Source organism: Peromyscus leucopus, chromosome 2, assembly GCF_004664715.2.
Source record: "Peromyscus leucopus breed LL Stock chromosome 2, UCI_PerLeu_2.1, whole genome shotgun sequence".
Lineage (NCBI taxonomy): Eukaryota > Metazoa > Chordata > Mammalia > Rodentia > Cricetidae > Peromyscus > Peromyscus leucopus.
The window spans coordinates 73,833,202-73,857,881 of record NC_051064.1 but is presented as its reverse complement, the minus strand read 5'-3'; the positions used below and the strand labels follow the sequence as shown (position 1 = coordinate 73,857,881).

General features: G+C 42.7%; 1 protein-coding gene across 1 annotated transcript in view; it reads right to left on the bottom strand.

Annotated features, from left to right (window-relative positions):
- Pappa (pappalysin 1) overlaps window positions 1–24,680 on the bottom strand; it is a 252,295-nt gene that overhangs the window by 81,754 nt on the left and 145,861 nt on the right. Inside the window, 1 exon segment of the mRNA XM_037202665.1 lies at window positions 15,193–15,386. Within this exon segment, the coding sequence (XP_037058560.1) occupies window positions 15,193–15,386 (194 nt within the window).

Below are 24,680 nucleotides of genomic sequence, written 5' to 3'. Positions count from 1 at the left end.
CCCAGTACTGAAAGACTTGGGATCTCATTACTAATCTCTTAAGCCACCTAGTTCTCCAAAATACCTCCATTTAAGTTGGAGGCCAAGGCTTCGGGGTGGGAGGTGGGGAGAGAGAAAGCCTGGATTCTCATGGCATGACCGTGATCTCTTACTGGAGCCCCTGTCCCAGTCTGTAGAGCAGCCCGTATGGCTGGGTGACTCAGTGCAAGGTAGGCTTTGCCAAGTGTCAGTGTTGGAGCTACAGGAGAGCATTTGGGTCCACCTGTTTGTAATTTTGGGGGTGCGGGTGGGGGACAAGGGCTGTGTTTGTTTTAATTATTATTATTATTATTGTTGAAAAGGAAGGGAAAATGAGCAGAAACTGCTAACATCTGGAGGCTGCCCTCCGGCTTATGTAATCTCCCACAGTAGACCACGGGATTCCCAGCCAGATACTTGATAGGTGACTCCAGGGTTCATGTGCCACTTTCAAGAGTGAGATGCTGTCAGGATACAGATAGGTAAGGTGAAGGACTACCTTGTATTCCTAATAGAGAGGGAGAAAGGTTATAGGTCTCCAGAAATCCAGGTGCTCTTTTGGAAGAGTCAGTTGTCCCCCGCTTTGGCTGAAAATGAAACTTTTCTCTTATATTCTTATTCTCTCATTCGTTCACTTATTCAGCTAACATTTATTTAGCTCCTATTATGTTCCAAGTTCTTTATTCCCATGGTATATGTGAGAAAAATGAAGCCCAGTGGAAAATACCAATGGGACTTATGTTCCCCCCCCCCATTTTTAAAATGGTTCCCAAAGTCCTGGAAAAAGAAGCTGATGAATTAAGTGCAGACATGTCTAGAAAAATGGGTTGGTTCTGGCCTCAAGATTCATATATGAGGGATGGACATGGACAAGCAAGGTGCTGAAGCCGGATCTGAAGTGTAAACTCTTTGTGTCAAGCACACTCTGGAGATAAAATAATAATAATAATAATAATAATAATAATAATAATAATGGCTTAAGAAGGGGAAAAACTGAGCCACAGCTGAGCCATGACAAAACCAGTTTGCCAGATGTTGTCAGTTGCATAAGCATGAAGGATGAAGGTCAAGAGGCTGCACCTTATTCTGCATACAGCTCCCAACAAAGTAGTTTTAAAAAAAAATGCTAATTTCTCTGCGTTTTCTGATCTTTCTTCTTTTACAGTTATAATAAAGCAAATTTCAAAAATTCCAGATCGTGATACATGACCAGTATATAGCATATAAATGTATGAAACTTTCAAAAAATATTATTTTTAAAAATTTTAAAAATTAGTGTAGACTCTGCATCAGATCAAAGGGGTTCTGTTTACTTCAACCAGAATGCACACTGGACACTAGAGAGGAGAAACACATTGTGGCTGGCAGTAGCTGGATGTCCTGAGGCATCACTTGGTACAGATAAGAATCAAGAACTATGGTTGTTCCTTCAGAGCCCTGAGACACTGGCAGTTCTAGAGGAAGAAGGCATGGAGAAGACTTTCTTTGCAGACCACAGACGAGGAAGCATCACTCTAGAACAAGATGAACCAGCACCTTCTGCTCTCATCCTTGTATTATAAGACTGCCTGTTTAAGATTTAGATACAAAGGTTAAAATTACAAATCCAGTTAACTTTAATTAAAAAACAAAATGATCTCATTAGCCTTGGAGCAGAATTGGGAGTTATCACCAACTCTAGACCAAAGCCCTACTCCAGTAAGGAAATCCTCACCACCTAGCTCAAAGGCTGAGTGGGGGAGTGTCAGACCCCTTCAATCTCCTCTACACTTTTCCCTGAAAAGCCCTGGATGTTCATGAGTTAACCAGAAAAGCGATGACCACATCCAAGCTCCATTCCTGGTCACCTAAACCCTTGATTAGGAATAGCTGAGCAGTGCTTAATGGCAGTCTTGACCACATCAGCCTATTCAGAAAGGTCAGACGAATGATTTTTCACTTAAAAACATGTGTCATAAAAGAACATGATTTTCTCAAGTTCATAAAACTGGGAGTCGCCAGGTTGTTTTTGTTTTCGTCCCTCTCTGCCTTCCCCAGCCTTGCTAACTAAGATCTGTGTGATACAAATTGTATTTGGCATGAAGCACAGGTCACAACACTTGTAGAGAACTCTTGCCATATGCCCATGTAGCTAGGCTCTGTATATTTGCTCCGGGGACCCTGCTTCCGACTTCAGCATGTGGGTTCTCCGATGCTCTGCTCTAGCTGCTGTATGCTTGACTCTTTTCTATTTGCTCTTTAAAAGGAGGCAAGGTACTTTCCTGAGATGTCTGAGGCTTCATTTATTCTGGGAAGAGATTCCAAGGATATACTTCAGTAACATATGCAAGGGGCAGAGGACAGACTAGCTGAAATTGTTGACAGAGCCTCTGTGACCTGTGGTTCGAACAAGGACCTCAGTATTTAGGAGAAAAATAGATAGTACGACTCTCTGTCCTGTCATGGCAGATTTCAGAAATAGAGATAGTAGTCATGATCAGCAAGCTAGGGAGGCTTTGGGGTTCCCCAGGAGCCCAGTGGCCACTTCTGACTTCCATGTCTACCAGCTAATTGGAAAAGGTCTCTGAGAGATGGTGATGTATCAGAATGATGCCTTCACCATTGGCAGCCTTTGCCGGGTCAACTTCCATCTGTGTACAGCAGTAGCATATTGACATTATGCTTTGGGATCCTCCATATCTGCTCCTTCACACCACTACACCTGACTCTTTCTTGAGTCTTTACACGGGGTAGAGGAAGCCATACATGTTTTGAAGTCAAACTCATGCATTTTGGAAGATCAGCTTTTGCCATTCACTGATTGAATGATTTCAAACCTGTTGCTGTCTATATTTCCCCACTGCAAAATGGGATGACTTTCTGTTCTGAAGAACTGGCATAGGAATTCAGATTCCTGAGCACACACAGGTGTAGGCACACCATGCACATTAGAAAGTTTGTCCTTTCCACCTCATTTCTTCTTCCTCTACTCTTTAGGGCAACAGCTCTAGACAGCCTGACTTATCTTTGGGCCAGCTGAAGGATTCTTAATGTAATTCTTCTATAAACTAGGGAAAATTATACAAGCTGCTTCATAGGGTGTTTGGCAGGTTTGAATGTGAACACACAGTTCTGGTATAAAGTACCAGATACAGAATTGTTACCCCGAAAGCCCTTCACATTCTGCTATTCTCATTATTATTACAATTATGTTGCCATTACTACCTGCTGTTTATTATTGTGATGAGGTCATTCCTTTCTTCTTCCATTTACCTTTATATCTCATAGTCCCTTTTCCCTCTGAATTTCCTTGTTTCCTCCTTCCTCTTCCTCTCTCCATCTTTCTTTCTGTCTCTTACTCCTTCACACCCTCCAGTGCTTAGCCTTTTATTGGGAGACCAGTCTAAAAGGGATCCACACTTCCATCAATCTCATTAGGAAGTCAATCATGGGGACTCTCTTGACACCTGATCTCTCTGCAGTATCAGGAGGCAAAGGAGCTGAAAAGAGCCTTTTCCCCAAGTCTCAGCATTCAAAAGCCATTTCCCACTGTCTGGGTAAAGTTATTGGCAAAGGGACTATTTATTCTTTAACATTTATTATGACCTTATGATATGTCAGATGCTAGGACATACAGCAATAAATGATGCAAACAGCACCAAGGAAAACTAGGATTTGAGGTAGGATCCAATTCCGGAGGCATAAAGGAACATAAAACTCTCCCTCTTCTTCCTTATCTTCAGATCATCATCATCATCATCATCATCATCATCAATCATTTGCCAAGTGATAGATACATCAGGTGATTAAGAAGGCCCAGCATACTCTGGCTACCCATGAATTCACAGGGAATTATGACCCAACCATTCAACTTACCATTTCCTAACACAACTTGTTGATTCAATCCAGTCACAAAGGAGATGCCCTTAGCACATGTAGTTTACACTAGTGTCATGCATTAAATACAGAAACATTTTCTCCAAAGTATGGAGAGTTCTCTAAGTATGGAGACCCTTTGCTAGGCACTGGAAATAATGAAAGACAACAGGTAGAGCCCAAATCCTTAGCTGCTTATTTTTCATTTGGCATAAAAATCCAATAATCATTGAGAGAGTCCTAGATTCTCAATTATGGCTAATAGGTCTTAAAGTGTGTTGGAAGGAGTGATGACATCTCTGGACAGGAAAGAAAACCCTCCAGCTGTGTTCATGGATCCCAGGTCATTCATTTTGCCTAAATCCTGCCCCTTAAGCTACATAGCAAAGCTCATACCAACTGCACCAGGCCTTTCTACTACACGGCTTCTGGATTTCACAGACTGTGGGGAATAATATAGAGAGCTGTAGAAACAAGTGATGATGTAGACCTGTCATTTCTTGTGAATGGAGGAGAACATAGTCTAAGGGCAAAAATCCTTCCATGAGAACAGATGCAGACAAAATGCAGTTTTTCAATCACAAAATGGTCAGTCCATCATACCTCATTTTGGGAAAGAGATAGGTGTTTTAAAAACACCTTGGGAAAGGTGGTATGGGATAGAACACAAGAGGGGATTTGAGAGCTAGAAAGTGAGAATGGTTCTCCTGCCACAAAGTGTAAGACTCTTTGAGAAGCTCCCCATCCCTATCTGGGAAATGGGTACACTATTCCACTATGGATTTTTAATGATTTAATTTGATGAATGGATTTATGAGACATGCCAAGTGCCTTGTGTATGCTATTGATGGACTTTTCATAATCTCAGTTATCCCATTTCACATCTGAGGAGACAGAGGTTCAGAAAAGCTAAACAAGTGCCTGGAGATCTTTCTGTACATGAGCAATGGGATGTGACACACCACCCTAGACCTGCTTTGTCCATAGAGCAGCCCGCAGCATCTAAGCAGCCACTTAAATTTAACTAAATGAAAAATGTGCCTTCTTGGTTACATAAGCCACATTTATGACTTCGTGTCGTATGTGACTGGAGATTGCTGTGTAAGACAGGGTCAGTGTACGGCATTTCTATCCAAGTAGGAAGTTTCAGTGGACAGCTGAATGATGACACAATTGGTTTTCTCTCAGGCATAATCCTGGCTTTAGCTTTTTGATACTTGTCAAGCAATATTCTTCCTGGGCTTGCATTCAGTTGCTGCTTGATTTCCACATCTCTTGCTGTCAAGTGCCACACTGCAGGCTGGGGCATCGCCCAGGCAGCATTCATATTCTATAGAACTTCTTCTATAGAACAGTATTTAACAGCAGATCAGACCTTGCTCAAGTCCATACCTCTCTAAGGCTGGGGGGGGGACGACGGCGACTATTTTCATGAAGAGAAAAATCACAGATATTAATTAAATGTCCCCTTCCACCAACTATACATAGGCCTAGCTTGAAGAATGGCACAGAAGGGGACCAGAGGCTATACAGCAAAGATGTATGCTTCTCAGGAACAGTACATTTCATGGGACCCATAGAGCCCATTTCTCCTGGAAATTGAATATGTTCAAATGTATGTAGGACTTTCTTGTGCTTATGACTAGTTGAGGAATTTTAAGTTTTAAGGAGGCTATCAGGTGGTGAAGGTGGAGGTAGAAAGCCTTTTCTGGTCTGATTCTAGAGATTACACATCAAGACTGACTTTTCAAAAGCAGAACCTGGGGGGAGCTAGAGAGTGGAGCTTGGGGGCCTTGAAAAAAAAAAAAAAAAAAAAAAAAAAAAAACACAAACAAAGGAGCATGCACACAAACAAAAACAGAATCCTGTGCCCAGCCAAGATCCAGCTCCTTTCACAAGCCAGCCCCCCCACCCTCCAGGCCTGGCTTGAGAAAGTTTACTTTCAGACTAGAGAAATGAGCGTGTGGTTAGTGGGGACAGAATTCAACACCACTGAAGGAGCAGGCTCAGCAAAGCTTGACTGACGATGCTTGCTTCCTACGCGCATTACAGCCCCAGAGAGTGAATGCTGTTTACATTTTTTACGTGCTTCTTGAGTACAGAACATGAAACTAAATTATACGGCAAAGGCCATGTTGGCTACATGCCGGTGACCCCACTTAAAACAAAACAATAGTCCAAAAAAAGAAAGAGGGGGGAGGGATGGAGAAAAGAAAGGAAAGAGAGAGAGAAAGGAGAGAGGGAAGGTGGGGTGGAAAGAGAGACTGTTAAGCTCTTACAGAACGGGACAGAAAAGGATCATGAGGAAGTCTGAGTGAAAGGCAGGGATAGAGGGAGTGTCTGGTCCTGAAGCTGAAGTTTAAAAGGAAGCGGATGGAGAATAAGGCAACTGGATCGGGGTGGGTCAGGCTTGGATGGAGACCATAAACAAAGCCCTAGGAATATTCTTAGATGGGCCATGAGGAGGTTGGCAAGGGAAGGGTCTGATATCCACAGAGCACTCAGAGGACTGAGCCTCAAGCCACAAAGCCCTGCTTGTTCTTGGGCTGCAAGTCAAGTGGGCTGGCATCTGAGTGATGGAGGCTCACTCCTCAAACACGCCCTCAGGGCTACACATGGCACTGTCCGTGAGAATGCAGTGCATGCTTAGCGCCTGCCTAGAAGTGCTGCCTCGCTCTCTGTTCCTTCCCTACCTGTCACTATCGTGTTCCCCCCTCAGACTCAGTTTACTCTGGTATCAAACATGTTAGCAGGACTGAGATCTAAAGTTAATCTAGTGCCCAGTAAGAGGCCAGCACGTACTGTGTACTTGGTATGTGAGCTCATTGCCCTCTCACGATCATAATACCGAGGGGACACCCTGCCCTGTTTGCAGATGAGGAAAACTGAAGCTTATAGAAGTGAGGTCATTTGTCAGATGTCACATCAGCTCTTTCTGGCTGCAAAGCCTAGCTTTCTTTATGTGACAATGAAGCTATAATACAGCCTTGTCATTTACTCCCAAATGCCCAACTACAAAGAAAAATGATTTCATAGATAACTGTCAAGCAAACTCACACTTTGTCCTCAAAGGGTCTTCTTTGGAGGTTAGCTCAGTGTATCGGGGCACTTTGTTCCCATGTTTACCATGTGCTTTGCCTCAGAAGAGGGTCCCATGGCAGTGTTTTTCTCCCTTGAGGGTAATGGCTACATTGTCTATCTCCGTGCCATCCCATTGCTAAAAATGGTATTTTGGAGAGGTTGGGGTCACGACACAGCACTACTGGCCTTCCATTGGAATACCAAAATCATTCCATAAGCAATGGGAGGACCGGGAGGTGCAGGAATTTATTTAATGAAAGTCAAGTCTTAAGTGAGGTAAGACTTGAGGGCTCTCTAAGTCTCTACCCACTCAAATGTCTGTACTGGAATACCAAGTTTTAAAAAACTGTATCCTAGGGCTGGAGAGATGGCTCAGTAGTTAAGAACATTGGCTGCTCTTCCAGAGGAGCTGGATTAGAGTCCCAGTAGCTATGCGACAGCTTACAGTTGTCTATACTTCCAGTTCCAGGGTATCCCAATGCACAGACACAGAATCAGACAAGTATCCATACACACGTATTAGTAAAAATAATTTTCAAGTAACCCTGTGTATTATTTCAAATCATGACTGTCTGTTGGTTGCAGAAAAGTTACAGACGACAAGAGCATTTCTGAAAGAGTCTGTCATCTGAAGGAGATCATATGTCATATGGCTCTCACTCCTGTCTTGAGAAACAGAAATTACATGATGATCAGAGACCTGACTTGATGGATGTCACATAACCAGTAAGCGATGGACCCTAGGCTTACTCTAATTGCACGTGTCAATTATCTGTACTTCTTCCAAACTTCGTCACTAAAATATTTTCAGATGGAATTCCAAGTCCAATCACAATGCTGGAGCATCACCTTCTCTAGAAGAGGCAGATGAGTGAAGGGTAGACAGAAAGGGCCAGGAATAAAACCAGGAGCACCCCTGCAAGCTTTAAAAGATTTAACATCTCTCCCAGCCCAAGGTTTGATGGGTTTGAGGGGTGACAACTTGGGGACTCTGTTTTGTACTCTTTTTGGAGGGAACTTGGGTGCCCCGCATGAGTGGGACAGGCTGTAACAAACCACGGTACTTTCTGTTCTGTCTCCTTAGATGACTTGCACATGTGCTCTTGAACAATTATTCAGAAACCACCAGGAGAAAGCAGATCCCTTGGGCCTTTGGGGAAACTACTTGGAATCTATCTGCTCCAGCATTTCAGCGTGTTCCCTTTCCCTCTCCTTCCCCACCATTGGCAAAGGCGGCCCCATTTTACTAATGAGAAGAGTTGAATGCTTTGGTTGAAGGCAGGGACAAGCAGGGAAGAGGCAGACAGCCTTTGGAACTGTCTCCTCAGCATTAGGCACCGAGGCCAAGATTTCTTCTTGTTCTTTGCAAATATTATTGTCTAAGTAGCACTGGGGGAATGCTGCTTTAGTACAAGATTTTCGAGTGGAGATGTTTTCAGGTTGACACCTGTAGTGAGGTAGAAAAAAAAAAAACACAAAGAAGAGTGATACAGGCAAGGAGTTCATGTCTCTGAGTCAGTTTGTTCGCTTTGAGAGCAGCCCTTTCTGTTCAGGAGGGTGGCTGTGAAATGCACACAGAAAGTGATGTGCTTCGTGGGCTCTGGCATACAGGAGAGGTTGAGAAGGCATCACTGTTCTTTCCATCTTAACATCTCCCAGTTCACCTCATGCTTAAAGCCACAGAGAAGCTCCCCACAGCCCTGGGGGTAAAGAATGAACTCCAAGCTTCTGCAGGGTCTCTGAGCATCCCTCCTGAGCTTTCTTATCAGCCTTGTTTTTGTTTGTTTTTTGTTTTTGTTTTTGTTTTTTAACTTTTTGTGTGTCATTTGTTTCGTCTCTGTCACTGTCTTTGTCCTGTCCCTCAATTGACCTTTCTTAAGTTTCAGCTCAGCAATCCCATCCACAGGAGTGTCACCCAGCTTTCTTCTGGGGCTCCCTGCCCAAGGACTTCCTCCAGAACACCCAAGTGCATATAGGAAGATGGTTTTTATTTTCTTCATTCTTTTACACATGCACTCACCTGCGTACATGCATGCATGTGTACAAGCATTTATGTATGTGTGCCTGTGTGTTTTTTTTTTTGTGTGTGTGTGTGTGTGTGTGTGTGTGTAACCCAGGCTAGTTTCATACACTCTGTGTCCTCCTCTCTCCAAGTGTTGAGATCAGAATGCTACCATGCCTCGCCTAAATGCAGAATGATTTTTGACCCTTGCACCCAAAGAACCCAGCATGTATCTAGCCCTTTGCTTTGGAGACAAGGATGGAGAAGGACACTGATGAATCCCCCACTGTCCTGACAGAGCTTGTGGCTATCAAGGAATGTACACATCTTATAATTCTCTTTTATTGGTATTTCAGGGGTTCTTGTATATGGCTTGTGACAAATGATAAATTGGTGCAAAATTGTACTTTTCTTCTTTTTCCTCCCATCCTCCAGCAATAATTAGGCACACATTCCAAAACCTAAAGCATCTGATTTACATTCAGGGGTAGGGGCTGGAAGCGTTCTCTCTGTTTCTTTTATGTTCCTTTATACTGTACACTTATTAGAAGTTTCTCTGGAAGGACAACACTAAGGCTAAAACGATTGAGGTTGAAAGTGGTATACACACACAACGGTGTTTCGTTCAGCTATAAAGAAGGCCACATTATGTTGCTCACAGGAAAATAGACAGAACTAGTGGTGATTACATTAAAACAAATAAGTTAGAGTTGGAAGGATAAATATTGAATGTTTTCTCTCAAAAATGGATCCTCCATAGTGTGTGTGTGTGTGTGTGTGTGTGTGTGTGTGTGTGTGTGTGTGTGATTATATACTACATTTCAAGAAAAGCAGAGGAGGATTAACTGGGGACAGGAAGGGACTAGAAGGAGGAGAAAGGCAGAAGCTCAGAGTGTGAATTCAACCAAAGTAAATGATGTGCATGAATGGCAATGTCTTCATGAAACCCATCACTATGATCTGTCAATAAGGAAATTACTGAAAAAAGAATGGAGACAGAGGTTGGATACCTCGGCAAGAAGATAGAACGGTGGTATTCTTGAAATGCACAGGACAGGCAAGATGACACAGAAAACATCTGTTCTTCTGACCATTTTCCCACATCCATGTCGGGAGCACGTGGGAGCTGCTTAGTCTGCACCTGGACACAATGGCCTGTCTCCTAGTTTAGCCCATTCCAGACCTGAGCCCAAAGCCTTAGTGTGTTCATCTATAAAGGGAGACCGTTAATCCCATTTCTGTAGTAGCTTAAGTAGGAGTCAAGGAATTTGGTGCAGAGCCCAGAGGAACTTGGTAAACGTTGTTTCTATGATTTATCCTAGACATTCTGAAAGTGGGCAAAGGACTTTTCCACACAGCATGCTGGCTGTAATCCCAGCTGGTCGAGCAAGCTGACAACTGTGTGTTTTCTTCCTTGCAGAATTACCCCTGGATTTTACACCCTGAGATCTTTGACTACTGTTTCCAGGTATATACACCCCTTGGGTATAACAGAAAGCTCTCTGAGAGCAGAATGAGGTCCTTGGTTTTCTCAGAGATTACCAGAGTACCAATACAGTCCTGGGTGTGCAGCAAATATTTGCTGTTGAGACCATGATTGACTGGCTGAAATTTGACCAATTGTCTCTCTTGTGTGGGTCACTGTGGTCAGCTCAGGGTGAAAGTGTATAGAGAAACCCAAGATGAATGAGGTAGGTCACTGACATTCGTTGTACCGATTAAGTACAAAAAGGCAGTGCTCGCTGTTTTCTTTGCATCCTTAATCTCCACTGTGTAGATGTTATTCCTATTTTTCAAAGGAGAACACTGAGCTTCCTGGAGGAGTTGGTTGCCCAGTGTTTCCAGGAACAAAAGTTAGGAGGGCAAAGACCAATTGGCATGCATAAAAGTTTAAATGTAAAATAACACACTGCATTTTCCAAACCTTTTCCTCATTATTGTGCATGCTCTCCCCTTCATACTCACTGACGTAGGCTACAAGTATACCTCTCTTTAACCAAACAAATAAGTGAATTTACACATAGGACATTCTAATACAAGATATGTCATGGTTTGTATTTTAATGGAGGCAAAAAAAATAAGATGAGCATGTCAAGGACCAGATGATAGTAACTCAGAGTGAAGTTGCAAAGGACTGATACACCCTCCAAAAGGTAAATTACATATCCAATTGAAACCAATAACAAAAAAAGACGATATGGTGAAGTCCCAGCTGCTCTCTATTGCAAGAATCTCCATAGAACCAGCAGTCTAGCCTGGACCAGCCAGAAAGCCTCAGGATAGGAGGAGCTTCTGGTATCACAGTCCTCCCCTCAGTATGGATAGGTCTCGTTTCTCTTTTATCCTTAGAAAAGGTTTGCTTTACTGTGGCCCTCAAATCACTGCCCTGGAAATGGTCAAAGTTTACCCTCAAAGCTTAACCTAATAGACAGGTTAGTTGACTGATGCTCTGTAGTCCCTGTGAGCACTGCCAATTCTAGATCATTGGAGTATCTCCATCTCTTATTTAAGCCATGGCAAAGAGAGGCTGTCTGTTTAGACAGGAGGAAATAGTCCTAGGTAGAAGCTCTGGGGATGAGAGCATAAGGGAGGCATATCTACTTTGTGTTTTGGCAGCTTTTGGTGTCAAGTATTAGAGAAATGTGAGGCATGGAAACAAAGTATGAATAAGACAAGATCTTTGCAAGCACTTAAACCAAACCAAACTGAACCATTTCTAAGGTTCCCAGAAGAGAGATAACTTGATTCTCTTTCTTCATTTCCATTTTTGTTCACTTACAGGAACTTCTTGATTCCAGCTGGGTCAGGAAGGTGCATAGCCCAAATATCCAAAGAATGTCTCCTATTATAGGATATTAGGCCCAATTTGCACTACTAGGAAGCTTTGATATGTCTGATAACATTTGGATACAGCACTCAGCATTCATGTGTAGCTTTACTATAACCAAATTTGGGGAACTTGCTTAAGGAGAATGAGGGAAAGAGACTGGAAATCATTAGAAGTGGCAGTGTTATGCAAAAGCACAGCTCAAGTTTAGATTGGTATTCTAAGCTCACATAACACAAAAAGTGTTCCTCATTCTCACTAGTCCAAGCTCCTGCAGAATTATTCTGAGGCAGCTATGGTTTGGAGAATGTTCTCACACCTATGTCTTTACACAGTACAGAGGTTAGAGGTGGGGTCTTATACTTCCATGGGTATAGGTACATAGTCTCAGCAAATACCTAAGTTTTTCTCATTTTTATAATACCACAGAAAGGCTTGTGGAGAGTGAAACAACATGGACTGTAAAGGGGAAGAGGGAGTGGCTGGTCTTTTTCATAATCTCCCAGGTGAAGCTCGTCCTGGTGAAGACCGAAGACCGCAGGACAGGGTCAGTGTGTGTGGCGGAGAGTGGGAGCAGCCTCAGTTCCAAGGGACTATGACTCTGCTCCAGAGATATTTGAGCCCCTGACACCTGTCATCTCGAACTCTGCCTGTTTCCCTGGAATCCAGAAACTCCCCCACTTTGGATAGGGCCTCATATCTCTAGGCTCCCACTGTCATCTTCCAAGATATTCCTTGAAGATTAGTTATTTTACATACAGGAGTCGTACTGAGTTGAGGACCAGCACATTTCTTCCAGGGTCCAAGGTAGACAACAAATTATTTACCATGAAAAAGGCAAGCTAGCTGGCTATAAGTGTTTTGCATGGTAGGTGGTGAAATTCAGCCACTACTGGCTTCTTTACCTCTCTTCTCCTGTATTTGATTTGATCAGTGTCAGGACTGAGCTCCCATGGGCTTATTCATATATGCATGTGTGAGTGGGGTCTAAGGGGAAAGGATGAGGAGAGGATGGAAGAAAAGAAGATGAGGAAGGAGAGGAAATAAAAAGGAGAGGGAAAGGGAGAAAGAGAAGGAAGAGGAAGATGATGCCTAAGGAAGGTGAGGGACCCAGTGGACACATTTCTATCTTATTCTTCAACTCAACTTTCAAGAGCCTCCCAGCTTCTCTTCTCTCTACATCAACATCTTCACTGGAGCCCCTGACAGGGTGAAAATTAACTACTAGGCTCCTCTAATCACTGAACAAGGTAATGAGGGTTTGGTTTCTCCTTTCCTGTTGTCAGAAGGGAGCAATACCTTCACTTCAGGAATAGTGCTAACCCCAAAGGAAGCAGACTTTATGCTGTCTCTATGACTGTGTGTATATTTGTGTGCACAGGGCTGTATCTGTGTGCATGGGCACATGTATATATGTGGGGTAGAGGCGTTTGTTTTCAAGTGAGGAAACTGGGACATTGTTGTTCTGTGCCCCACAAGCCACCGTTTTCCTGATTCTGCATCTAACCTGCACACCCTGACCCTGTATACTCCAGCGAGCTGATCTCATTATGGCAAATTTAGTTACAGCTGAAGTCTCCTTGTAACAAAGATTATATCCAAGCTCAGAGTAATGGAACCTAGTCGATTTCATTAAAATAAAATTGGTAACAATGAATAATTCAATAGGATGATTTTGTTTCCTCTTCTCATCTTTATAGATTGAGGAGCTAGTATTTATAATGATTTTTTTAATTGGATTTTTGTTTAGGAAGAACTAATCAGCCATAATTCCTGACAGCCTTCTCCCTACAAGATTGGATTAATTGTCCCATGAAAGTCTTTTTTGTTATTTCAAATGAGACTGAGAATTTTTTTTCCCTTTTGCTCACATTACTAGCAATAATCTTTGGGTGGTTTTTAAGCGTGGTTGATCCTATTGCCCCTGTGTATGAAAGGTTCCTAGAGTACTAATAATTCCCTCACTTGAGGGGTGTTTTCAACCATCTCTAAGAATGGGATGCTAGTTGAACTTGGAATTCCTGCACCTTTGATGTGATGGAGAAACAATGGCTGGTCATCTCTTGGCGTCACTTGTAAGCAGTTGTGTGTGTGTGTGTGTGTGTGTGTGTGTGTGTGTGTGCACTTTGAGGAGGGGAAAAGATAAATGAAGCTCTGTCCATTCTCAAAACTCTGAAAGTCCACTGTGGGAGGCAGGAGGAGACGCAGAAAGGTCACTTGAAGTTCTCTGTGCAGGTAGGACCACACAGGTGAGTCCAGCAAGTGCCAACGCAGCACAGTGAGAGGGGGAATGCTGAGCCAATCACTGCCAGGCTGGCACTGCCCCTGAGAGGCACCAGGGGATCCTGAGTACCCACACCATTCCACTCTCCTGAGGGCATCCACTTACACATGCAAATGAGCAAATAAAGAATTTAATAATGTGAACCTAAGTAGGAGAGATGAAGAGATGACCAAATAAAGATGAAAATGAATACATGAGAGGTGCTACCTTACACCGCATTCACACATTTTCATTGAACCCCAATCCAAGGTCCTATTTCTCATTCAGCTAAATGCCTATTGTACCCCCCAATGAACTTGAAATCAAGAAGCTGAAGTGAAGAGGGATGACTGAGAATCGTGGCTCATCTGCAAGGCCAAGGGGCAGGCTGGCTTCAGAAATGGCTACTGTGTTGGACAATGGGAAGTACTGTGTCGTGTCTCTGAGCAATGGGAGTCTCAGAAGAAGGCAGGTGTTTTCTTGGCAGGATAATTGCAAAGGAGGCTCGAGGGAGGCACAGCCATCTCTAGGATCACAGAAGCTCTGGTAGCCCCCAAACTCTCCATCCCTCATCTAGGCTATCAGTCCCCTGTGGGAGAGCCTTGTCATAGAAATAGTGCATTAGGGGCCTACAGAATGAGTCAGAGCTTCTTAGAACTGGCAATGTCCCCGAGGTACATCAAGCTAAACTCCTATTTTAAATATGGGGGAGAAAAGTGGAAACCAGAAATGTGGAGAGACTATACAGCAAATCTGTATATGGTCGCTCTTAATTCAGTAAGTAGACAAATTGAGAGTCCCTGTCAAAAGAAAGAAAAAAAAAAAGCCTACGATTTCTCAAATTGTTCTCACTCACATTGAAATCCAATGGTATATTCAACACAGAGTTCTTTACCATATCTGAGTCACAATAAGAAGGGCATAGGGGGACAGTTGCTGTTCCCATGATGCTTGTATTCCCTCCCCCTCACCACTACATCCCTTATCCTTAACCAATGGGACTGAAGAGGTGGTGGTATGGCACTTGGCTAAACAAGTGCTCAGGTGGAGACGTCCCATGACACTGTGTTAGAAGCAGGCACCTTGAGAGCCACAGCAGAGATTTAAGGAAGTCTTCAGAAGAAGCCCCACAAGCCTGGAGCTTACCTGGGATGCCGCTGGTTGTCCAATAACAACCCAACCTGGGCACTGCTGGTCTTGATGGGATACTGAAGCATTGGATGCCCACTGATCCAGGAAACCCTGGGGTGTGTAGACACCACAGTCTTTAATGCTAGTTTTTTGTTCAAACTCTTCACACATCCCATCTCCATCATGGAAGTAACACCGACTGGGTTCATCTGTAGGAGGGGGACATAAGAAGGGGGTCAGTAAGCAAATACGTGTTCTTTGGCCTTAGCTATCAGTAGCAGCTGTTGCACAGAACATCCAACCTAGAAGCTCTGTTAAACCTACAGTCAGAAGTCACATGGGGATACTCTTCTTCAGCCTTAAGGGGGAAAAAATGAAAGGAAGTCCTGCCATACACAACAGCTTATTCAGTGGTTCTCATCCTATGGATTGTGACCCCTTTGGGGGGAGGTCTTACATCAGCTATCCTGTAATGTAAATATCAGATATTTACATTATGATTCATATCAATAACAAAACTACAGTTATGCAGTTATGTGTGGTCAGGGGGTCACCACAGCATGAGGAAGTCTATTAAAGGGTCACAGGGTTAGGGAGGGTGAGAACCATTGGACAGTATAAAACAGGCAGGCACTGTGCTGAGTAAAGGAGCACAATGCAGCATGACTCCATTTACACATGAGTAAAAGGTCTGAAAATGGAGAGCAGAAAGTGCAGCGGGGATCCAGAGGGGAGAGGGTGGAAACGGCAATGGCCAAGAGTTGTAATCACGCACAATGAAGGCATTCTAGAAATCTGGGGCACAGGTTGGTGCTTCAGGCTGGCATATCTGACTAACATCTAGAACATGCTGAGAGGGCAGATCTCATGTGTGGATCTCCTGTCCTACCCACAACAAAATTCATAAATCTTCACTCTTCTCAAGTGGCACTCATCCACAATGTGACAAAGGTTTTAATCCCAAATCAAAGCATCTAGGTAAAGAAAACGAAATGTTGTGTGTCTTTAATAGCCTGCCCGAGTCACACGTCTACTAATGTCAGATCTAGGAACTTACTTTGCAAGTCCGGGGCATGTTATCCAACAGCAAACGACCTTAAGCTTGCAACCTGAGTTTACTTAACTCCAACAAGGATTTCAGTTTTGCATAAAGAATAAACCAACTTCAGTCTACTCCCAGAATGTAAATTGCTGTGTTTTACTAGTTGGTCTCTTTTCTTCTCTGGGCTCAATCATCAGTGCAAAGAAGTCAGCTACAGTACTGGGATTCCAAGAACCCATCCTAATATGCCTATGGTCTTATATGATACTTTAGGTGTCTCAGTGAAACACCAAGTGATCAACTTCCTGCCTAATTCAAACTGCAGCAACCTCCTTTTGTATTTTTTCTTTCGTTTTGTTGCTTTGTCTAAGCTGTGGCTGGTTGTTAGGATGCTCACTTGACGGTAAGGACAAGCATCAGAGGAGTAATGAGGAGGATGCCATCTGAGAAGGTATGACCTATGTATGCAATTAAGAGCAATGCAGGGAGAGAGCAAGGTGGATATCCCTGGGAGATCATCCTTTAAACCTAGCTCTTCTGTCCTACTCCCCAGTGCTTCTAGGCAAAGCAAAGGAGCCCCCTCAGTGTAACATGCCCATTTCATCAAAATCTCCACTATAACACTAACTATACTGTGCTGACACTAGGTCTGCATGCTGTCGCTGTTCTGGAAGGTTCTAGACTTCCCAAACAGTTGTCTGAGACACACTGTATAATATAGCATCTGAACTATAACACTTTGAGAGTAAAGAATATGCTATTATGTCTGAATGGCAGCACACAGAAATCTTAACATCCCAGGTAAATCAGGATGTAGGATCCCTCTTAGGTTACAGATTGAGCTAGATCATCCAATATTTATTCCAAAATAGTGGAGCAGAACTCTGGAGAAGATACTGAGTTTAAGATCAAAGACTTGCGTTTCCTCTCTGCCCTTGTACTACCTATATAACGTAAAAACATAGTTTTCCCTCTTACTCTCTGTCCCCTACCTATAATGTGGATCTAATTGTCCCCATCAGGACAACACCCACACAGGAAATGAACACAAATATGCCTTGTACATTCTAAAATAATCATGACAAGAAAAATGCTTTTCTTCTACAGGGTCAATTCATTTCCTATTGGCTGAATTTAAATCAGCTTGCTAAATCAATACTGAGTTGAAATACTTCAAACATTCTACCTTCTAGAAAGAATCTGGGGTCATGGGGGAGAAGGAATTGAATTTTTATGTTGTTATCTGCAAATGGAGTCACTGAATTCAGGAGCAGCAGAATGTTGAGTTTCTTCCAAGCGCCAAAATTGTTGCTTATTTCTGCAGTTTACATAGTAAAATATTATTACATATGCCAGAATAAGTCAATTCATTATAATTTAATTATTGGATGATGAGTGTAAGCCAGCTGAAAGCTCCAGACCAACATGTTAGGTTGTTGTTGTTGTTGTTCTTCTTCTTCTCTTGTTTTTGTTTTTGTTTTTCGAGACAGGGTTTCTCTGTGTAGCTTTGCGCCTTTCCTGGAACCCACTCTGTAGCCCAGGCTGGCCTCGAACTCACAGAGACCTGCCTGGCTATGCCTCCCAAGTGCTGGGATTAAAGGTGTGCGCCACCACTGCCAGGCATGTTAGGTACTTCTAACAGGGAAAGAATACAAGGTCAGCACTTCCCACAGCTTCACAGTGCCAGGGACAGTGGCCAATTCAGATGCAATAAAACTTAAGATCTAACTTGAGGGAAATCAACTATAAATCCAAACCCAATGAAGGGGACTGTAGCAAGTTATATTGTCCAATTCTAGGCCACAGAGACAACTGCTATGAGAGTAAGAGGATGAGAGTAAGAGGTATGAGCATTGCTTTTATGCCCAGCAGAGAGATATTGTCTTTACTCAGCAGAATGATAAAACATGACCTCTTAAGGATAACATTATGTGGTCAGCTAACTTGGGTACCACCTTTCTCTTCTTTCCATGTGAAGACAGAGAGGGAGAAATTATAATAAAATTGCATAGTATCTACCTTCTAAGAGGACTTATTTATTCCCTTAGGCAAAGGGCTCTCTCAGTATAGCAGAAAATTGTACTAAAGGTAAGTTCTAGTAAAGGCTTGCTTCTTTATGATTGGATTAAAGATCAAGATAAATCTGGTTATAACCAGAATCAGAGAGTGGAGGGAAGCAGATCCAGATATGGTCAGGAGAAGAGTTACCCAGCTAGATAATAAGGTGGGCCATAGACAGGCAGACCAAAATAGTCAAAAGATAGAGAAGAGCTAGGATTAAAAAGAGAAAGATTCAGACCAGAGAGATGGTTCAGTAGGAAAAGACAACTGACATCAAGCCTGATGGATAACCTGAATTCAATCCTTCCACCTGATGAGAGGAGAGAGCCGACACCTCCGAACTGCACCTAACTTCCAGACGTGCACCCTGGCACCGCCTTCTATCCCGGTAAATCAATAAACCAAACTGAAAAGGTTTAAAGAGAAAGGAAGTGGGATGCAAAGGAGAGAAAGGGAGAGCAAGAATGAATGAATGAGAGAGAGGAAGGGAAGCAGGGGAGGAGGGAGGGGGGAAGGAAGGAGAAGGAGAGAGAAAATGAATCTGTCTCATTTCTTCTCCAGCATTACGCTGACAAAACTATTGTGAGTCTCTTTTAAAAATAACATCCGTGGACGCTGCTATTCAGTTTCTCTTGCTACTAGTGTCCTAGGGGAGCCTCTCCACTCCATCTGCCAGTGTTTTGTCTGGGGAATTCTCTTTCCTTCCCTGTTCCCTCTGCCTCGAGCAGTAAAGAGAACAGGGTAAGGAATGGAATACAAATGCATGGCCAGGAAAAACAAAGACAGCAGCAACAGAACAATAAAACAAACTGGGCTTTTTGTTTTCATTACATCAATTTACTTAGCGTCCCTTGAATGCTTTGTGTTGGGCAGTGAGCAGGTTATTGTACAGAGTTTGAAGTCTATAGCAAAGGCACATGATCACCCTGCCATCCTACTTTCTGTGTAGCAGCCAGGTGACATTTATAATGGCATGTACTCCACTGGGAGGGGCAAGGGCTATTGTAGATGGTAAGAGAGAGAGAGAGAGAGAGAGAGAGAGAGAGAGAGAGAGAGAGAGAGAGAAAGAGAGAGAGAGAAAGAGCTAGAAACCCCAGCACACTTTCAACAAGTATTTGCTGAGTGAATAAATGACTAAACTAGAGAATCCCTGACATGCACATTCCTATTGAGATTTTGGAGATTTTCTGTAGACTCTGCCTTAGGATGAAGGAGAAAGAATAGAGACACAAGAAGGGACTGATTTGCTGTGGACCTTACACTAGGCAGTCGGTTCTCACCATCTAACTCCATCTTCTCCTGCTAAAGAGGAATTCAGCATTTCAAATTCATCACTATACACGTGATGAGAAATTTAGAAAGCTGTCTACCCATCAAGAACACTTGAAGAAACTGACAAAGTCAACCTTCCCCATCTGAGTTTGTACAAGGTGAAAACTTTCCCCTCGTTTTGGAGGAAATGATCTTAGTGCCAAGGGTGTGAGGCACATGGACCTTCTGTATGTGGACAGACAAATCATCAGCCCTGCACAGACTTAATGTTCAGTTTTTACCTGTACAGAGTGTCAAAATGAAATACTTTGTTCCTGCGTCCTTGATGCCCATGATAAGGGCCCTCAAAGGCAGGTAGAGATTGTTAATTCTACAGCTTTGAAGGCAAATTCTAGAAGCATGAGACAGATTTTCATCAAAATCTAGACAAATGCTGGGAGAGATCCACTGTGAAAAGCTCTTGACTTGACCTCAGAACTCTGGATACAAGCTATCTAACGATCTGCTTCTGCTTATTTGTTAATGTGATCCATGATATTTTGCCTTTATATATTTCATGCTTACTCTTGGGAACTTCAGGACCTGAGTCAGATATTCCTAAATAATGAGGTCACTGAAAAGCTAAAAGTTATGAATGTAGAAAAGGGACTAGTATGCTGAAGGGCTGATGATGATATAAGGGAGATGAGATGGGAAATAGAGTATACCAATGCATTTTTAAAAGGATTTCTCTCTCTCTCCTTTTATTTATGTGTGTGCGCCTGCATGGCTTTATGTGCCCCATGTGCATGCAGGTGCCTATGGAGGTCAGCGGGCAATGAATCCTCTAGAACTGGACTTCTAAGTGGTTGTGAGCCATCTAACGTAGGCTCTATCCTCAGCAAGAGCAGTCAGAGCTCTTGTGTCTTATATGTTAAGTCATCTTTCTAGTCCCACAAAGCACTTTATTGATACGTGCATGAAACTGTGCAGAACCAAATTTAAACCAAGTTTTCAAATGCACAAATTAGTATGATTGAAGCCATTTGCTGAAGATTCTCGAGAAAATATCTCTGTAGGGACGAAGCTAAAATACTTTGTGAGCTTCTAATAATTATGATGCCTTTCCTAGTGAATGTGCCTCCACTAGAGTATTAAATTATGGGAACAAAATAGTATGTCATCTTTGACAAACTGCAATATTACTTTTGGGGCATCTGTAGATCTTTTCATAGTTTCCATTGGTATGGACTAAGTAGTCTGAGGAGTTATTGGAGTTGCCAAGCTTTCACACCTGTAAAGAAAATGTACAAACTACCTGTACCTAGAGTGGTGGAGAATTTTGGTCATAGGTGATATGTTTGACTTAGGATGCAACAAAGAAACAAATAATTTCAAGGCATGCTTCTCAGCAACAGGCTACCTTCCAAAGGATGGGTGGGATTTCTAAGCATTTGTTTAAAAAGACAACTTGCTTTTGAGACATCATTGTCTGTGTCTATTTCCAGCAGAGGGAAGAATGATTGGCATTTTGATGCTTTCTTTCAGTGCAATAATCACAGCTTTTTTTCTTTTTCTTTGAAAACAAGAAAAACTATCATGTTTAAGGTCAGCTATTTATTTAGGAATGAATCTGAGCACAGCAAACTTGGTGTCACATAATAACTCATCCAAATAAATACAACAACAAAAAGATGCCTAAGTACGCAATCTTTGGATCCAAATAATCACGTCTTGGAACAGGGGAAGTAGTAGTGCTCTAGGCCCCAATAGTTTATGTGATGGGAGGCTGGGGGCATGCTTGGGAGGATATGTTGGGCTGTTTCTTCTGGAACAGAAATATCTCAACCTGACGTTGCCTTGCCTTTAAAAACTTCATGTCAAGGCCACATCGCTGACCCCATTTAATTTTCTTCAAACCAAGAGCTTGTTCATAACTTCTTCAACTGGATCCACTTGCCCAGACTACAACAGACAGGGTGCGAAGGCTCCGAAAGGGACTGCCACATGCTAAGCAGCTTCAGGTGCCAGCCTCAGTGGTAGAATCTGAGGAGCTCATGTTGGTGTCTGGTTTCTTCAGGGCTGATCATAAGCCGATATAAATCTGAAATTCCTTCCCATGTTCTACTGTGTCAGCTGGACATCCTCTAGCAAGCTGAACATACAGAAATGGAAGGAACGCCTGCATGTCTAACCCCATAGGCAAGCACAGCAGGGAACACACTCAGGGCGTTGCCTCTTCCTCTTTCTACTTAGTCCTCACAGCCATCTCACTCTGGGCTTTAGGTCTCTCCCACTTCAGCTCCCTCTCAGACAGCAACCAGTGAAGGTGACTCTAAAGTGTGAATTTTGCCATGTTTGGAATATTAAATTGGTGCCTACATTATTTAAATGCCCTCATGTAGCTTTCAAGTCCTTTCCTTGTCCAGTCCAACTTCCTTGTTTACCCTAAGTTCCAGGCACATCTCTCTACTTCTTTTTGAGGATTAATTCCTCAGAACATCCATTCTTATTTCCTCAGCCTGAAAGCCTGGTCTTCAGCCTGTGTCTCCACCATCAAGATTTAATCTACTATCTCCAGCTCAGGGACACCTCACCTGCCGCTCTAGCACATTTCTGCATTTTCAGCACTAACCAGTTCATACTTGCCTGCATCATTATTCCTTTCCTTCAGACCAGTAGGAAGGGCACAGTCTATCCAAGCTTTCAATATATAATTTTCCTTAATACAAAGTTTTCAATAAATACAAACACAGAACCTTTCACTCTACATCTCATCATCATCATCATTATTTTGCCTACCTCATATCTCACTCTTTGATTTACAAGAAAATTTATTAAGAGGAGTCTATACATATCCCATCTACTTTTTCTTTACGTAATTCCTGTGTCTCAGATCTGGCTTCTGTACTCACTACTCTACCATAGTCAGGTCACCAGTCACCTCAGCGTTGCTGAAACCAATCATGATATCAACGTCTACACTTGATTGCCTCAAGGCACGTGAAGTATGACTCTACTCTTTCCACTTGAATCTCTCTTCTCTCCTCTCTCCTTTCCTCTCCTCCCTTCTTGTCTCTTCTCTCTGTCCCTTGGTTCTGCCATACCTCTCCCCTTCTCCATGACTCTATGCCATCCTAGTCCCTTCTACCACATGGCATCTCTCACAAACCTCCATGTACAGTCCCCTGGAGTCATTTTATAGTAAGCACTCTGAGACTTCACAGCTTGGTCTGGGAACACTTTTTTCTTCTATGCTCTCTCATCTATCTTAAAATTCAAACACAAATTTATAACATCTCTGCCAATGAATTGCATTCACATATATAGATTTAGATATGACCTCTTCTGAGACCAGTGGCGACCTACAGTGGAATTTCTGCTAAACATCTATTTAAATGCACACCACAGGAACAGCAAGAATATTAGTCTCACACATGTCCCTTTCTCCATGTTAGTGATGAACACATCAACAATCATGCAACAGAGGCCAAGCCCCAACCTTCTCAGTTGTCTCTCCCATTCATCTCTTCATCCTACCTTGCCACATCACATGCAGCCCATAAACCTATCCCTTGGCTCCTTCGTCTGAGGATATTCTGAATAGATGCATTCTGCCCCATGGCCACCATCCTGGACCAAGCCTTCATCATTCTTGCAGTGCCCACTCTTGAATGTTTCCTCATCATTCATTCCTTTGAACACAGTTACAATGCTTACTTTGAAACAATACAGTCACACACAAAATTTCTCAGTGGTTTCACATTTTATCATATACAACAAAACCCAGAATTTGTATCATGACCTATCAGTCAGCTTTATGTGACTGTCTCCATTATTATTCCTCCTATTTGCAGGTTCGTCTATCCACCCATATACCCACCTACCCATCCATCCACCCATCCATCTACTCTCTCTCCATCTACCCATCAATCATACATACATACATACATACATACATACATACATACATACAGATTGACATCTGTCCATTCAAGAAGTCTCTATTTCAAATTACCATTGCTTTAGAAACTTAAAGTACGTAGTCATGTTTATTTTCCTTCATCTTTTTGTGACCTCTTTAGTAAGGACTCAGTTCAAAGAACATCACTGTTTACCTAGAGTGTGTGCTCATTCTTAAGTGGTTGATTTCCTTCACGGCATCTGTTGTACATCTGGAGACCCAAAGTTTAAGGGGTGGGATGTGGGTTGTTGGTACCACGTTCACCTACCATGTGTGAGGCCTTGATTTGATCCCCAGGACCACACAAAAATATTTTAAAGACTATTTTTTATGTGTTACTATCCCTTGCATCCTTCTAAGCTTCACAGAAATGCATGTTTTATTTTTAGGATCTATGCGAAATTGCCTGATCATACTATGTGGCTACTATTTAATAATAAATAGATGTTATTATCTATAGGTCTTGATTTTTGAGAATGCTGTAGACTGGCTCCAGCTTACTCAAATCATGTCCCTGATACTTAGGATAGTGCCTGTCTTATAGGAGAAACTTAGTAAATGATTGATACGGTTCTTGTAGAGTTTTGTAATTGCTATAATCAATTATCTTAAAATTGTCTCAGCGATGCAGGTGTAATCTTGAGAAACCTGTAATCTCAGCACTTAGGAAGCCAAAGGAGAAGGGTCATGAGTTTGAGTCGTACCTGAGTGTCCTAGTTTGGTTTCTGTTGATGTGATAACATACTCTGACCAAGAGCAAAGGAGAAGGGGTTCTTTGGCTTGCACTTCGAGATCAAAATCTATCATTGAGGGACGTCAGGGGAGTAGGAACTCAAGGCAGAAACTTAGATTAGAGGTAGGACTGGAAGCAGAGACCATGGAGGAATGCTGCTTTCTGGTTTGTTTCTTGGCTCATGCTTACCTAACTTTCATGATATAGGCCAGACCCACCTGCCCCAAGATGGTACTACCCACAGTGGGCTGAGCCCTCCTACACCGATTACTAATTAAGAAAATATGCCCACAGACATACCCACAGGCCAATATTGTGGAAGCAGTTCCTCAACTGAGATTCCCTCCTCCCAGAGAAGTCGAGGTTTTGTCAAGCTGATAAAAACTCTGACCCTTGTTATAGAATGAGACACTGTCTAAAATAAAAACAACAACAACAACAAAAAAATTGAA